The 16,664-nt window shown below is 37.2% G+C and overlaps 1 protein-coding gene across 5 annotated transcripts in view; it reads right to left on the bottom strand.

Annotated features, from left to right (window-relative positions):
• Positions 1–16,664, bottom strand: part of CC2D2B (coiled-coil and C2 domain containing 2B) — a 106,596-nt gene that overhangs the window by 35,395 nt on the left and 54,537 nt on the right. For all 5 annotated transcript variants that reach the window (XM_047702018.1, XM_047702015.1, XM_047702016.1 and 2 more), the window contains 4 exons: positions 15,572–15,775; positions 8,242–8,334; positions 7,837–7,928; positions 6,411–6,581 (listed from right to left, as the gene is read on the bottom strand). In XM_047702018.1, coding sequence (XP_047557974.1) covers positions 6,411–6,581; positions 7,837–7,928; positions 8,242–8,334; positions 15,572–15,775 — 560 coding nt within the window. The remainder of the gene's footprint in view (positions 1–6,410; positions 6,582–7,836; positions 7,929–8,241; positions 8,335–15,571; positions 15,776–16,664) is intronic.

The raw sequence follows: 16,664 nt of genomic DNA, 5'->3' as shown, positions 1-16,664 counted from the left end.
TTGTTTCCTTTCATTGCACTTTATTTTACTCTTTCTTATTTTGGGATTTAGTTTCTTTTAATAAGCAGACCAAAACACACCCAGGATCTAGGTTTTGTTGTTCATATCTTTCAATAATTACTCTGAATGTAAGTGGGCTAAATGCTCCAATCAGAAGATACAGAGTATCAGAATGGATTAAAAAACAAGATCCATCAATATCCTGCTTACAAGACACTCAGTTTAGATCCAACACCTCCAGATTGAAAGTGATGGGGATAGAGAACCATTTATCATGCTAAAGGACATGTAAAGAAAGCTGAAGTAGACATCCTTATATAAGACAAACTAGAATTTAAAGCAAAGACTGTAATAAGAGATGAGGAAGGACACTATATCATAATAAAAGGGTCTATCCAACAAGAAGAGCTAATAAATGTAAATATTTATGCCCCTAACTTGGGAGCAGCCAAATACATAAACAAATTAATAACAAACTTAAGGAAATGCATTGATAATAATACAATAATAGTAGGGGACTTTAACACCACACTCACAGCAATGGACAGATCATCTAAGTGGAAGATCAACGGCAAACAAGGGCTTTGAATGACATGCTAGACCAGATGGACTTACCATGTATATTCAGAGCATTTCATCCTAAAGCAGCAGATTACACATGCTTTTTGAATACACATAGGATATTCTCCAGAATAGGTCACAATAGGTCACAAATGAGGATTCAGCTAGAACAAAAAGATTGAGATCACACTATGCATATTTTTAGACCAAATGCTATGAAACTTGAAGTGAGCCACAAGAAAACATTTGGAAGGACCACAAATACATGGAGGTTAAAGAACATTCTACTAAAGAATGAGTGGGTCAACCAGGAAATTAAAGAAGAATTTTAAAAATATATGGAAGCAAATGTAAATGAAAACACAATAGTTCAAAATCTTTGGGATGTAGCAAAGATGGTTAAAAGGGAGGTATATAGCAATGCAGGCCTTTCTCAAGAAGCAAGAAATGTCTCAAATACATAGCCTAACCTTACACCTAAAGGAGCTAGAAAAAGAACAGCAAATAAAGCATAAATTCAGCAGGATAAGAGAAATAATAAAGATTAAAACAGAAATCAATGATAGAGAAATTAAAAAAAAAAAACAGTGGAACAGATCAATGAAACTAGGAGCTGGTTCTTTGAAAGAATTAACAATATTGATAAACCCCTAGCCAGACTTACCAAAAAGAAAAGAAAAAACACCCAAATAAATGAAATCGTGAATGAAAGAGGAAACATCACAACTAACGCCAAAGAAACATAAACAATTATAAGAGAATATTATAAGCAATTACATGCCAACAAATTAGGCAATCTGGAAGAAATGGATAAATTCCTAGAAATACATCAATGACCAAAACTGAAACAGGAAAAAATAGAAAACCTGAACAGACCCATAACTAGCAAAGACATTGAATCAGCAATCAAAAATCTCCCAATAAGAGTCCAGGGCCCAGGGATGCCTGGGTAGCTCAGTCATTAAGCGTCTGCCTTCATCTCAGGTCATGATCTCAGGGTCCTGGGATCGAGTCCTGTGTCAGGTTCCTGCTCAGTAGGGAGCCTGCCTCTCCCTCTGTCCTCCCCGCTGCTTGTATGCATTCTCTCTCTCTCTCTCTCAAATAAATAAATAAAATCTTAAAAAAAAAAAAAAAAAAAAAAGAGTCCAGGGCCCAATGGCTTCCCAGGGCAATTCTACCAAACATTTAAAAAAGAATTAATACTTCTTCTTCTGAAAAGATAGAAATGGAAGGAAAACTTCCAAACTCACTCTATGAAGCCAGCCTTACCTTGATCCCAACACCAGACAAAGACCCTACTAAAAAGGAGAATTACAAAACAATATCCCTGATGAAGATGGATGCAAAAATTCTCAACAAGATACCAGTTAATTGGATCCAATAGTACATTAAAAGGATTATTCACCACAGCTAAGTGGGATTTATTCCTGGGCTGCAAGGTTGGTTCAACATCCACAAATCAATCAATGTCATACACCACATGAATAAAAGGATAAGAACAATACAATCCTCTTTTTTTTTTTTTAAGATTTAATTTATTTATTTGACAGAGAGAGATCACAAGTAGGCAGAGAGGCAGGCAGAGAGAAGGGTAAGCAGGCTCCCTGCTGAGCAGAGAGCCTGATGCAGGGCTCAATCCCAGGACACTGAGATCATGACCTGAGCTGAAGGCAGAGGTTTAACCCACTGAGCCACCCAGGCACCCCCAACATGATCCTCTTAATAGATGCAGGAAAAGTATTTGACAAAATATAACATCCTTTTTTTTTTTTATATAAGATTTTATCAATTTATTAGACAGAGAGAGATCACAAGTAGAGAGGCAGGCGGGGCGGGGGGGGGGGGGGAAGCAGGCCTCCTGCTGAGCAGAGAGCCTGATGCGGGGCTCAATCCCAGGACCCCGAGACCATGACATTAGCCAAAGGCAGAGGCCCAACCCACCTAGCCACCCAGGCGCCTCTATAACATCCTTTCTTGATAAAAATCCTCCACCATGAAGGGATAGAGGGAACACACCTCAACATCATAAAAGCCATATACAAAAGACCCATAGCAAATACCATCCTCAATAGGGAAAAACTGAGAACTTTTGTCAGGAACACAAGAGGGATGTCCTGTTGTTCAACATAGTACTGGAAATCCTGGCCTCAGCAATCAGAAAACAAAAAGAAATAAAGGCATCCAAACTGTCAAAGAAGAAGTCAAACTTTCACTCTTCACAGATGACATGATACTTCATGTAGAGAACCCAAAGACTCCACCAAAAAATTGCTAGAACTGATAACAGGAATCCAGCAGAGTCACCGGATATAAAATCAACACACAGAAGTCTGTTGCATTTCTACACACTAATAATGAAGCAGTAGAATGAGAAATCAAGGAACTGATCCCATTTACAAGTGCATCAAAAACCATATGATACCTAGGAATAAACCTAACCAAAGATGTAAAGGATCTGTTCTCTCAAAACTATAGAACATTTATGAAAGAAATTGAGGAATACATAGATAAATGGAAAAATATCCCATGTTCATGAATTGGAAGAACAAATATTATTAAAATGTCTCTGCTACCCAAAGCAATCTACACATTTAAAGCAATCCCTACCAAAATACCATCAGCATTTTCCACAGAGCTGGAATAAAAGATCCTAAAATTTGTATGGGACAAGAAACGATCCTGACTAGCCAAAGTAAAGTTGAAAAAGAAAACCAAAGCTGGAGATTTCACAATTCTGGACATCAAGCTCTATTACAAAGCTGTAATCACTAAGATAGTACAGTACTGGCACAAAAACAGACACATGGAACAGAATAGAGAACCCAGAAGTGGACCCATAACTCTATGGTCAAATAATATTTGACAAAGCAGGAAAGGATATTCAATGGAAAAAAGACAGTCTCTTCAACAAATGGTGTTGGGAAAATTGGACAGCCACATGCTGAGGAATGAAACTGGACCACTTTCTTACGCCATATACAAAAATAAATTAAAATGGATTAAAAGACCTAAATGTGAGATAGGAATCTATCAAAATCCTAGAGAAGAACATAGGCAGCAACCTCTTTAACCTCAGCCACAGGAACTCCTGACTAGACACATCTCCAGAGGCAAGGGAAACAAAAGCAGAAATGAGCTATTGGGACTTTATCAGGATAAAAAGCTTTTGCACAGTAAAGGAAACAATCAACAAAACTAAAATGCAACTGACAGAATAGGAGAAGATATTTGCAAATGACATATCAGTTAAGGGCTAGTATCCAAAATCTATAAAGAACTAATCAAACTTGGGGTGCCTGGGTGGCTTTGTTGTTAAGCATCAGCCTTCAGCTCAGGTCATGATCCCAGGGTCCTGGGATCGAGCCCCACAGGCTCAGCGGGAAGCCTGCTTCTTCCTCTCCCACTCCCCCTGCTTGTGTTCCCTCTCGTGCTGTTTCTGTCAAATAAATAAACAAAATCTTGAAAAAAAAAAAAGAACTTACCAAACTCAACTCCCAAAAAACAAATACTCCAGTCAGGAAATAGGCAGAAGACATGAATAGAGATTTCTCCAAAGAAGACATACAAATGGCCAACAGATACATGAAAAAAATGCTCAACATCACTCATTATCAGGAAAATACAAATCAAAACAACAATGAGATACCACCTCACACCAGTCACAATGGCTAAAATTGACAAGTCAGGAAACAACAGATGTTGGCAGCAATGCGGAGAAAGGGGAACCTTCTTACACTGTTGGTAGGGATGCAAACTGGTGCAGTCATTCTGGAAAACAGTATGGAGGCTCCTCAAAAACTTAAAAATAGAGCTACCCTACAATCCAGCAATTGCACTACTAGGTATTTATACAAAGGATACAAAAATAATGATCTGAGGGGCACCTGCACCTCAATGTCTATAGCAGCAATGTCCACAACAGTCAAAATATGAAAAGAGCCCTCAGGTCAGGTATATCAACAGAAGAATGAATAAAGAAGTAGTGTGTGTATAATGTGGAATATTATATATTTTATATATATGCATGTACATTCCATATACATATATGGAATATTACTCAGCCATCAAAAAGAATGAAATCCTCCCATTTGCAATGATGGGGATGGCACTAGAGGGTTTTATGCTAAGGGAAATAAGTCAGTCAGAGAAAGACAAATATATGATTTCACTCATATGTGGAATTTAAGAAAGAAAATAGATGAACATAGGGGAATGGAAGGAAAAATAAAATACAATAAAAACAGAGAGGGAGGCAAACCATAAAAGACACTTAATTATAGGGGACAAACTGAGGATTGCTGGGGGGGGTTGTCGGGGTGGGGGGGTTGGCGGGGGGGGTAACTGGGTGATAGGCATTAAGGATGGCACCTGATGTAATGAGCACTGGGTGTTATATGCAACTGATGAATCACTAAATTCTACCCCTGAAACTAATAATATATGTTAACTAAATGGAATTTAAATAAAACAATTTTTAAATAAATAATTTTAACATTAGTTTTGGTGGTAATGGGCAGGGTTTTACCTATGTTCGTGGTGATAAATAATTCAGTTACCCTGAATTTTATAGAGTTTCTTTGGATCTTCTTTTCATAGGTGGTTAGAGCTACACATTTGGTAATCACCAGTGGTTTCACTGGTTCTCAGCAAAGGATAAAAATAAGGCAAGTGATATTTTGAGATTATATCCTTTCTATTTTTGATGTTATAATATTCTTTCTTTTACAAATTGATGATTATAGAAAATGGTAGTGATTTTATTATGTCTTTACTTTATAAAAGTTAGCCTTTGGAATGTGCATTTGTTTTGAGAATATAGATTCTATTAGATAAATAAGGTTGTTGTTTATAAAACATAGGAAAAACTTTTAAGAGGTTTTAACTATAGATTAGTATTTAGTAAGCAAAATATTTTTCATGGGATGTGGTAAACATAAGACAAGCAAGTAGAGCACATTATATGCTAAACATAGAGGGGGGCTACTTAATATTCCTGAGATACCTGGGTTCTAAGTACCAATAATATAGGATTCATACATGAGACTAAATACAGAAGACACTCAATATTCAGGACACATGAGCATTTAATACTCATGATGCTTTAATTTGGCCACTAAATAGTGATCTCCATTCTGGCCCCACATACCCTCTACTTAAGAAATATAAATAAAATCCATGGAGTACCTGCAGAAGAGCTGGGTAAGATCTGATTTTCGCAGATGTCAACTAAAATAACAAGTCCAAAGCAGCCTACTCTCTCCTGTGTTCTACCTGCAGTACTGAGAGTGGCCAGAGATAGACGGCAGTTGCAGGTGGTGACAGCAGGGTCACAAGTGCTCACAATAGGGAATAAGGATAAAAGGCATTTATATGATATGACACCCCAAAATATACATGGTATAGTTTTTGTGGTCATCTCAAACTTCTGAAAACTTTTTTTCTTAAAGATTTTTTATTTATTTACTTAAGAGAGAGAGAGAGTGCACAAGCAGGCAGAGCAGCAGGCAGAGGGAGAGGGAGAAGCAGACACCCCACTGAGCAGGGAGCCCAATGCAGGGGCTCAATCACAGGACCCTGGGATCAAGACCTGAGTTGAAGACAGATACTTAACTGACTGAGCCACCCAGGTGCCCCCCAAAACTCTTAATACATGGTAATGACAGTATGACTATCCAAGTGAAGACTGCAACTTTCATTCCATTTCTGTATACAGAACATTAATAAAGTACAAAGTTTCACACATAGGACAGCATGGAAATTTACATTTAAGATAGGGCTTTTGCAAAAAGAAATTAAAATTTACGAAAAGAACTTTTGCAACTATTTAAAATTGGTGCACACTATCTTACCTAGTAACTGTTGTGTTCCTGGTAGGAATATTATAAGCCCGCAGTATTCTGACAAGAATCTTAATATCCCCGTCACAGATAGTCTGTGCTGCTACTTTCTTCCTTTCTTTTCTCTGAGGCTTTAACTGTCTTCGTCGTTCAACAATTTTACAAACTGCATGCGTCAACTGGCTAAAAAGTAAAAAAATGATCAGCTGCATATGCACAAGATAATTTTGTTTTAAAAGACATCAATTTTTAAAGTGAATTATTGTAAATAAGGCTGTTATTCTGAACCATATTTTCTCCTTTGTTGAGGGAAGACAGAGTTGTCTTAAACCCAAGGAAAGGACCTTCCTGAGCCCAGAAGAGATGCTGTGCTCACTCTCATGTCGTGAGAAAATGTGATTGTGATTGCCTCATGCTCTTTGGGTACACAGTCCAAGAATAGACAAGGGCATGGAGACAGAATTCCACAAAAACATGACGTTCTTTCAGAACATTATTCATTTTTCAGAAATCACTCTCCTAAAAGTGATTTGATGCTCAACTGTTCTACAGGCTCTGAAACAGGAGTTAGTTATACAAGCTGCCAACACAAATCCATGGAATTACGTACAGCTTTACGGCTACACTCATTTCCCCCCAAAAACTGAAAATAAAATACAATAGATTTCAGCATCCAAACCAATTAAAACATATTGGTGACACTAGGAATCTGCAGGTGGCCCCAGGGAAGGTTCCCAGAAACATGGCATCCCTACTTCTGGTCCTACCCCTATGGTTCAGAGATAAACAGTGTGGGAATTGAGTTGAGCCAAAGGCTCCCTCACCTGCTGCCTGTGGGTTATAAAGGAGGAGATTATAGGCTTAGTATGTGGTGCTGCAGGCAACAGCTTTTCCAGGAATGGTTCCAAAACAGGAAAATCTTAGGGCAAAACTAATTTGGGACAAAGGTATTTCTTGTCTTTTTCTTTCCTGCCCTAAAAACTATTAATAAGGGGAGGATTGAAAAATAGTACTAAGCAACTGAAAATATATATCATATAGATGTATCCAAAATGCAATTTTAAAAGAACAAAATATATTTTAAGTCACTATATTTCACTTTATGCCTCGTAAATGCATCCTCTGACATGTAACTTAATATTAAAACAGAGAACTTAAGAGATCTTTGAAGGCATTAACTTAAAGCTTTGTATTTCTTTTTTTTTTTTTAAGATTTTATTTTTATTTATATGACAGAGAGATCACAAGCAGGCAGAGAGGCAGGCAGAGAGAGAGGAGGAAGCAGGCTCCCCGCTGAGCAGAGAGCCCGATGCGGGGCTCGATCCCAGGACTCTGAGATCATGACCTGAGCCGAAGGCAGCGGCTTAACCCACTGAGCCACCCAGGCGCCCCAAGCTTTGTATTTCATATTTTAAAAATAGTAATTTTTATGATGTACCTTGCAGACACAATTTCTTCATAATCAGCCACAACATCTGATAAGTTAAATTTGCTAACTTTGACAATTCTTTTCATTATCAACCTTCTCATCTACAAAAAAATAAGTTTAATTTAAAGAAATAATAGTTTATATTTGAAGATTAAGTATTTACAATCCTATTGGTACAATTTTTAAATTTAAATTTATTTTTTTATTAACAAATAATGTATTATTTGCCCCAGGGGTACAGGTCTGTGAATCGTCAGGCTTACACACTTTACAGCACTCACCATAGCACATACCCTCCCCAATGTATTGGTGCAATTTTTTTAGTCCTAATTTTTGCAAGCAATGAATGTAAAGGGAGATTAGGATTTCACAAAAATAAATGCAAACATACCGATAATATTATTCTGTTGTTACCTTTTTCAGAAAATTGGCAGAATTAAATCTTTGTGCAGTAATGGAATTGACATCTGAAATGGAGATATCCTTCTCTATCTGACTTTCATATTCCTAAACAGAGAATTAAGTTAGTTTTACCTCTTCAGTGTAACAGAGTTCAGGGTCTGATACACTGCAATAAGATGTAAAATATTAAATATTTGGTTTATGTGTAGAAGACAGACAACACTCTGGCATGAGAGGGAAAAAAAAAACATATTTCTTTCAGATTCTTCCACTGAGCATTAGCTAAGAACAGCTTTTGACCATATTTCTTTGCTTCTAGGATGAGGTCCATTCATCTTTAAAAATAGCATAATATTGGTGCACTTGGGTGGTTCAGTCAGTGAAGCATCTGCCTTTGGCTCAGGTCATGATCCCAGGGTCCTGGTATCTAGCCCCACATCGAGCTCCCTACTCAGTGGGGAGTCTGCTTCTCCCTCCCCCTGCACCCTTCCCTGTGGCTTGTGCTCCCTCTCACACACACACTCTCTCTCTCAAATAAACAAAATATTTTTAAAAATGTAAAAAAATTAAAATAACATAATGTTGAGAAAAAAATTATGATCGACAAAAAATTATGAAAAATTGTGAAAATGACTGCAAAGTATTCTTTATGTGTATATTTATTTACCTGGAAACCACTGAAAATAAAACATATGGGAAGCAGTATAGTATCAATAGCTTTAATGTTTAACTTCTAACTTTATTTTTTTTTAAGATTTTTTTTTTTAAGTAATCTCCACACCCAATGTGGGACTTGAACTCACAACCCCAAGATCAACAGTTGAACTCTCCACCAACTGAACCAGCCAGGTGCCCCTTAACTTCTAACTTTAAAAAGTTAATCAATAACTTTAATTTTACATCCAGTAGTTGGTATAAGATTATTTGTCAGACTGCTTCATCTATATAATTCAGAATAAATCTGCACCCGTTATATCTGCATTTGTGGGATACATCCCTAATGCACATGGAGATTGTCTTACATTATGGATAATATTAAAAAATACACAAAAGTAATGAAGTAGATACTTTAGAACTTTCAGCCACGTTACAAGCATTCTTTTATCTGAAAGTAATTTATTTGTTCTTCCAATTATCTGCAAGAAATCTTGAATTTAATTCTGTTGACAAGTAACAACTTTTACTTAAAGATAAATTAATATTTCCTACCACTTTACTCTTTAAAGTATTAATTTATAGGAGCTACTTAAATATTATAATATCTAGATGTTAACTTTTTGTTATATGTGTTGCAAATATATTGGCTTAATCTGTAGGGTTTTAACTTTAATAACAAATTAATCTTTTTAAAAAATTTATACTTTTTGAGTTTTAAGAAATACTTTCTTACCCCAAGATTAAGATATCTATTTAAAGTTTTGCTTTTCACATGTAATCCTTTTCTTATTAAGATTTTTATTTTAAATCTAGCATAATTAATATAATTCACATGTAGTCTTCATTACACATGGTATTTATTGCTTTTATAAGGTCTGAATTTAATTTTATTTCTTTCTAAACAGATGACCAGAACCACTTAACAGATAGTCTATTCTTTTTTTTTAAGATTTTTTTTAAATTTAAGGATTGTATTTATTTATGTGTCAGAGAGAGATAGGGAGAGCGAGCACAAGCAGAGCGAACACAAGCAGGGGGAGCAGCAGGCAGAGGGAGAAGTAGGCTCCCGGCTAAGCAGGGAGCCCCCTGCAAGACTTGATCCCAGGACTCTAGAATCATGACTGGAGCTAAAGGCAGACACTTAACAAAGTGAGCCACCCAGGAATTCCTTTTCAAAGATTTTTTTTTAATTTATTCATTTGAGAAAGAGTGATTGAGAGCATGAGCAGTGGGGAGGTGCAGAGGGACAGGGAGAAGCAGACTCCCTGCTGAGCAGAGAACCTGACTTCAGGGCTCCGTCCCAGGACCCCGAGATCATGACCTGAATCAAAGGCAGCTGCTTAACCCACTGAGCTACCCAGGTGCCCCGAAAATCCATTATTTTCCAACTTATATGTAATGATACTTATCAAATATAAAGTTTCTACATATGCATAAGTCTGTTTTGAGGCCCTCTGTTCTATTTCACTGGTTTGGAATTGCATGACTACATTTACAAAATAATTTGGGAAGGACTGGCATCCTACAAAGCTGGCTCCTTACAACTTCCTATCAGTGAATATTTACTCAAATTTCTTTTTTACATCATTCAAAATGTTTTATAATTTCCTCCACTAAGTCCTTGCTAAGCTAGTTGTCCCACATTCCAAATTTGATTGTTTCCTTGTGGTGCCATTTAACTTCTCTATTCCTCATACTTATTGTAAACAAATTAACCTGAAGTCTTAATTTGATTCAGATTACACATGTGTGGCAAGGAGATTTCATACATAATGTTGTATATTTCATGCTGTATGATGTAAGGGGTAATAATGTCTGGATGTCTATTATAAGTGTATTAGTTTTCTCTTCCAGCTATAACAAATTATCACAAATTAAGTTGCTTTGAACAACACAAATTGAGTATCTCACAGTTCTGTAGGTGAGAAGTTCCGGGTTGTGTCAGCTGCTTTCTCTGTGCCGGTTTTGCAAGGCTGATGTCAAATTGTAGGCCTGCTAGGTTCTTATCAGGAAGGTCCGGGAAGGATCTTTTTCCAAGCTCATTGAGGTTGTGAGCAGAATCCAGTGCCCTGCCGCTGTGTGACTGAGGTCTCCTTCCCTTGCCACCATCAGGTAGAGCCTGCTCTTAGCTCCAGCCACCTCTCACCAGGCTTTGCAGGGGGTCCTCTAAGTCTCAGAGTCAGCCACTACATGTTGAATCCTTCTCATGACAAATCTGATTTCTCTTGCTGTAGCTTTTGCTCCCAGTTGGAAAAATTTCTCTACTTTTATTAAAGACTCACTGTAATTAGATTAGGTCCCACCCAGATAATCCAGGACAATGTCCCTATTTTAAACAATGTAACAGAACCTATTCACCGGTTCCACTGATTAGGGAGTGGACGTCTTTAGGGGAGCCATTATTCTGCCTAACACTATTAATAAGATTAAGCTGGATCACTGAGTCAGGATGGTGACAGCCAGGTATCTCCATTGTAGAAGTACAGGGTTCCTTTTGCAATAAATAAGTTGTCATTTTAAATATGGATGTTATATTCAACAAATTTACTAGTTGTGACAGTTTGCTGTAGTTTCTCTTATGTTTTCCATGTAGACAAATATATTTTCTGCAAACAAGGGCAGTTTGTCTTTTCTAATTTTCTTCTTTCTCTCTTAAAGCATTGGGTCTTACTGGTAGAGATGATAGTGGGCATCCTTATGTTGCTCAGACTAATGGGAAAAATGATGTCTATCCACTAAGTATAATGTTTGTATAGAAGTCTATGAGGAGGGGCACCTGGGTGGCTCACTGGTTAAGCCTCTGCCTTCAGCTCAGGTCATGATCTCAGGGTCCTGGGATCGAGTCCGGCATCGGGCTCTCTGCTCTGCAGGGAGCCTGCTTCCTCCTCTCTCTTTCTCTCTCTGCTTGCCTCTCTGCCCACTTGTGATCTCTCTCTGTCAAATAAATAAAATCTTTAAAAAAAAAAAAAAAGAAGTCTATGAGGAAACAGATTTCTGATCATGAGCCATACAGTTAATAGGGTACTGATACACAGTCAGGGGCAGGGGTGGTGGTGGTGGTATAAGGAATAGGTTTTCCAGAATGCTAAAAAACTAGAGACAGACAATTTGTTCAGGGACACCTGGGTACTGGCTCTATTTCTTTCTTTTTCTTTTTTTTTTTTAAGATTTTATTTATTTATTTGACAGAGAGAAATCACAAGTAGGCAGAGAGGCAGGCAGAGAGAGAGGAAGGGGAGCAGGTTCCCCACTGAGCAGAGAGCCCAATGAGGGCTCGATCCCACGACCTCTGTTTATAAGGTCTGAATTTAATTTTATTTCTTTCTAAATAGATGACCAGAACCACTTAACAGATAAGTCTATTCTTTTTTTTTAATAATATTCCATTTTATTTTATTTTTTTTTAAGATTTTATTTATTTATTTGACAGAGAGAAATCACAAGTAGGCAGAGAGGCAGGCAGAGAGAGAGGAGGAAGCAGGCTCCCCGCTGAGCAGAAAGCCCGATGTGGGGCTTGAACCCAGGACCTGGGATCATGACCTGAGCCGAAGGCAGCGGCTTAACCCACTGAGCCACCCAGGCACCCCAAGTCTATTCTTTTTTTTTTTTTTCCCATGACCTGAGTCAATGGCAGAGGCTTTAACCCACTGAGCCACCCAGGTGCCCCTCTATTTCTTTTCTTGAAGGATAATATGGCCTTAGTGACCAAGAGCCCCAGGAGTACAATGTTTGTAAACATTCCCTTGGCAAGTGTTAATCCTCCTGGAGTAGTTAGGTAAACCTTGCCTATTGTGTACAAGGGTTTTTTATTTGATTTTTTTGTTGTTGTTGTTTCAATTTGTTTTGTTAACTCTGTCAAAACCCCACTTTGTGTGGACATGTCACAAGAAGCTTACTCCCCATTAGGGCAGCAAAGTTCAGGAAAAGCCAGCAACAAAATTTGTTGCAGCTATCTCGTCCTGTGTTCTGCTCTGCTTTCTGTATGTTTCTGCATTACTGGCTAACTACATCTGAGACTCAATGTAATCACCCAGTGGGTATATAGGTGGTTCCTTCTTGTCTTTCCTCCCACCCTCTCAATTCCACGATTTAGAAGAAGCACTTCTTTCAATGCAGTTCACATCATCAGAAAAAAACAAAAATGTTTTAACATTCTTAATCAGTTTAAAGAAGTTCTCTTCTAAGGAAACAATCAACAAAACTAAAAGGCAACCTAAGAAATGGGAGAAAATATTTGTAAATATTTGTAAATGACATATCCAGTAAAGGGTTAGTATCCAAAATATATAAAGAACTTACCAAACTCAACACCTCCCCCTGCAAAATCCAATTAAAAAATGGGCAGAAAACATGAACAGACATTTCTCCAAAGAAGACATACAGATGGCCAACAGACACATGAAAAGATGCTCATCATCACTTGCCATCAGGGAAATGCAAATCACAACTACAATGAGATAGCAACTCACACCTGTCAGAATGGCTAACACCAACAACACAAGAAACAACAGGTGTTGGCAAGAATGTGGAGAGAGGGAACTCTCTTGCACTGTCGGTGGGAATGCAAACTGGTGCAGCCACTGTGGAAAACAGTATGGAGGTCCCTCAAAGAGTTAAAAATAGGAATACCCTATGATCCAGCAATTGCACTACTGGGTATTTACCCAAAGAATTAAAAAACACTAATTCAAAAGGATACATGCACCCCTATGCATTATTTACAATAGCCAAGATACGGAAGCAGCCCAAGTACCCATCAATCAAAGAATGGGTAAATATGGGGTATATGTACACAATGAAATATTATTCAGCCACAAAAAGAATGAAATCTTTCCATTTGCAACAAGATGGATGGAGCTAGAGTATTATGCTCAATGAAATGAGTCAGTCAGAGAAAGACAAATAGCACATGATTTCACTCATATGTGGAATTTAAGAAACAAAACAAGCAAAAGGGAAAAAGAGAGAGAGAGAGAGAAAAACCAAGAAACAGACTCTTAACTCTAGAGAACAACCTGATGGTTGCCAGAGAAGGGGGTGGGGGAGGGTGGGTGAAATAGGTGATAGAGATGAACAGTGCACTTGTCATGAGCACTGGGTATTGCATGGAACTGCTCAATCACTATATTGTACATCTGAAACTAATAAAACACTGCATGTTAGCAAACTGGAATTAAAATAAAAACTAAAAAAAGAAAAAATTCCCTTTTAATTCTAATATACTAAGAGCTTTCATCATGAATGAGCACTGATTTTATTAAATGCCTCCTGGGCATTTATTAAGAGAAGCATATTTTTCCTTCCTTAATCCTATTAACATGGTATAGTATATTAATAGATTCCCAAATTAAATTAGCTTTGTTATGTGAAAACAAACCCTCTTGGATTATAAATAATTATATATTTATATACAATACATTGTTTATCAATTTGCTGAAATTTTATTAGTAATTTTACAACTATGCTCAAAAGTAAAATGATCCAAAATGATTATTTCTTGTCCGCCTTGCTCAATTTTGGTATGAGAGTTATATCAGACTCAGAAAATGAGTAGGATTACTTTCCCTGCTTTTCTGTTCTCTGAATAGTTCAAATAAGATAAGGAAAGCTCCCGGGCACCTGGATGGCTCAGTGGGTTAAGCCTCTGCCTTCGGCTTGGGTCGTGGTCTCGGGGTCCCGGGATTGAGCCCAGCAACAGGCTCTCTGCTCAGCGGGGGAGCCTGTTTTCCCACCCCCCACCTGCCTCTCTGCCTACTTGTGATCTTTCTCTCTCTGTCAAATAAATAAATAAAATCTTTAAAAAAAAAAAAAAGATAAGGAAAGCTCCTAGTTTCAAGAGCAGAAACAGTTCCTGTTTTATGAGGTTATATTCCGGATTATCCTGAGCCTTGTGCTCTACCTGTCACAGTTTATGTAACTGTAGAAGTAAACCCAATCACTGAGAGAAGCAGCAGGAGGAAAGAGTAACTTTCTAGCTATTCTAAGCTATTCTAAGGCCTTCCCCCTATAGTTTGCTAACTGAAGCTCCTAAGGTCTCAGAACAGGAGATTGACCATAATTAAACCTGAAGCCAAATACCAATTGGTTAGTTTGTGATTACATATATTTCTACTCACTCTTGTTTGTGAAAGTCATGAATTATCTGCAAATCCTATCGTTAGATGATGATAATAGTCAAATGTACTGACTGGTGGTGCTAAGATATTGTCATTGAAAAATCATTAATTTGCCTTTCCCCTTTTACCTCTGAGCCACACCAAAGAGAGTCTCCAGACAGTCCATTTGGTTCAGAATATGAATGTCCTTGAGTTTTAAATGTAATGAGTCCTGTATAGTTTTGTTTGTGTATCCTCTAAGTTAAGGTATACAAGCTAAAGGATGGCTATGTGGCAACAACAATAACAAACACACACTATTTTTTAAAACAACTTTTATTTAATATTAAGTGGCTTATTGCAATTTACTTTCAGTCCAGAATAAAATGAAGACAAATATTGAAGAGTTTATCCATGTTTTTCTTATAGATAATAACAAAATTTAAATAAGTCTATTGTAACCTATTTTTAAAATAGGTTTTTAATACAAACTTATTTGTTAAAAAAAAGGAAAAATTAAGATAGATTTAAAGCAGCAAAAATTATTAATTTATCATACAATAAACAATATTCAAATAGAAATCACATACCTGAAGGACTAAATCTGGAATATCCTTGTCGTAAAGGGGTATTTGCTGCAGAAGGAAAATGTCTAACTGACCGGCATTTCTAAGTTGCAGTAGCTGGAAACGTTTACTCTTTTTCATTTCTTCTTCAGAAACAAAGTTAAATTCATCTTGCAACTGTTCCAGACGAAAATATTTTGGAATGTCCTGTCCTTTATGTTTCATGTACTATAAAACATAAATAATAGAGTTTTTACTTAAAATATTAATTTTTTTAAATTTGAGAATCATTTCAAAACACTTTTTTCCCTTCAACTGCTAGATGTTAGAGTTGCCATATAGGAAGGAAATGGAGCAATGACTCTATACAGAGATAGAATCTGGAAAAAAAAAAAGAAAAGAAAAAATAGAATCCAGCCTCCATGGCTTGCCAATCTTTTCCTGGTCATAACAGATATGAAAAATGAGAATATTTATATTGCACACTGGGTTAAAAGATGAGACCTATTCATATCTCTTTGCCATAAATGCTGGTAAAGGATCAATATTTCTGTATACCTGTAATCAACAGAGCACCTTACCTGGGAAGCTCTGATTTAGGGAAGCTTAACTGCAATAATCTATGCATTGTTTTACTCAATAAATGCAAATGTGCAGACATGGTCCATGCAAGGAAAAGTGCTAGCTATCAAAGATTTATTCGCTGTAGTTCTACAAGGAAAGATAAAACACAGAATGAAAAACTACAGTAAAAGGCAGAATGATATCAGAGTCATAGAAGTTATAAAGAGAAAGAAAAAATTAACAGGAAGGAATGGAAAGAAGGGCCCACATCTAACTGAGGTTATCAGTGGACCTTCATCAGACTTGCATGGTAGGTAAGATAGCCACCTAGGGTGCCCTTCTAGGCAGAGGGAATGACATGAATAAATGCATGAAGAATGCATGTTTGAGGAATGCAAAGCAGTTCAGGTGGTTGTAAGAAAGGACAGAAGCAGTGAACAGAGTCTTTGAGGGTAGGAGTGTGTCTATAGATCATCTCTATAGCCCTGGCATCTAGAATACTATGGGTACTCAGTAGTTGTACAAGAGATGCTTGCCTGAAGGTTAGCCTATA

This window comes from Lutra lutra, chromosome 14 (assembly GCF_902655055.1).
Source record: "Lutra lutra chromosome 14, mLutLut1.2, whole genome shotgun sequence".
In the NCBI taxonomy this organism is placed as follows: Eukaryota; Metazoa; Chordata; class Mammalia; order Carnivora; family Mustelidae; genus Lutra; species Lutra lutra.
Note: the sequence above shows the minus strand (reverse complement) of the source record. Positions and strands in the feature narration are given on the sequence as shown.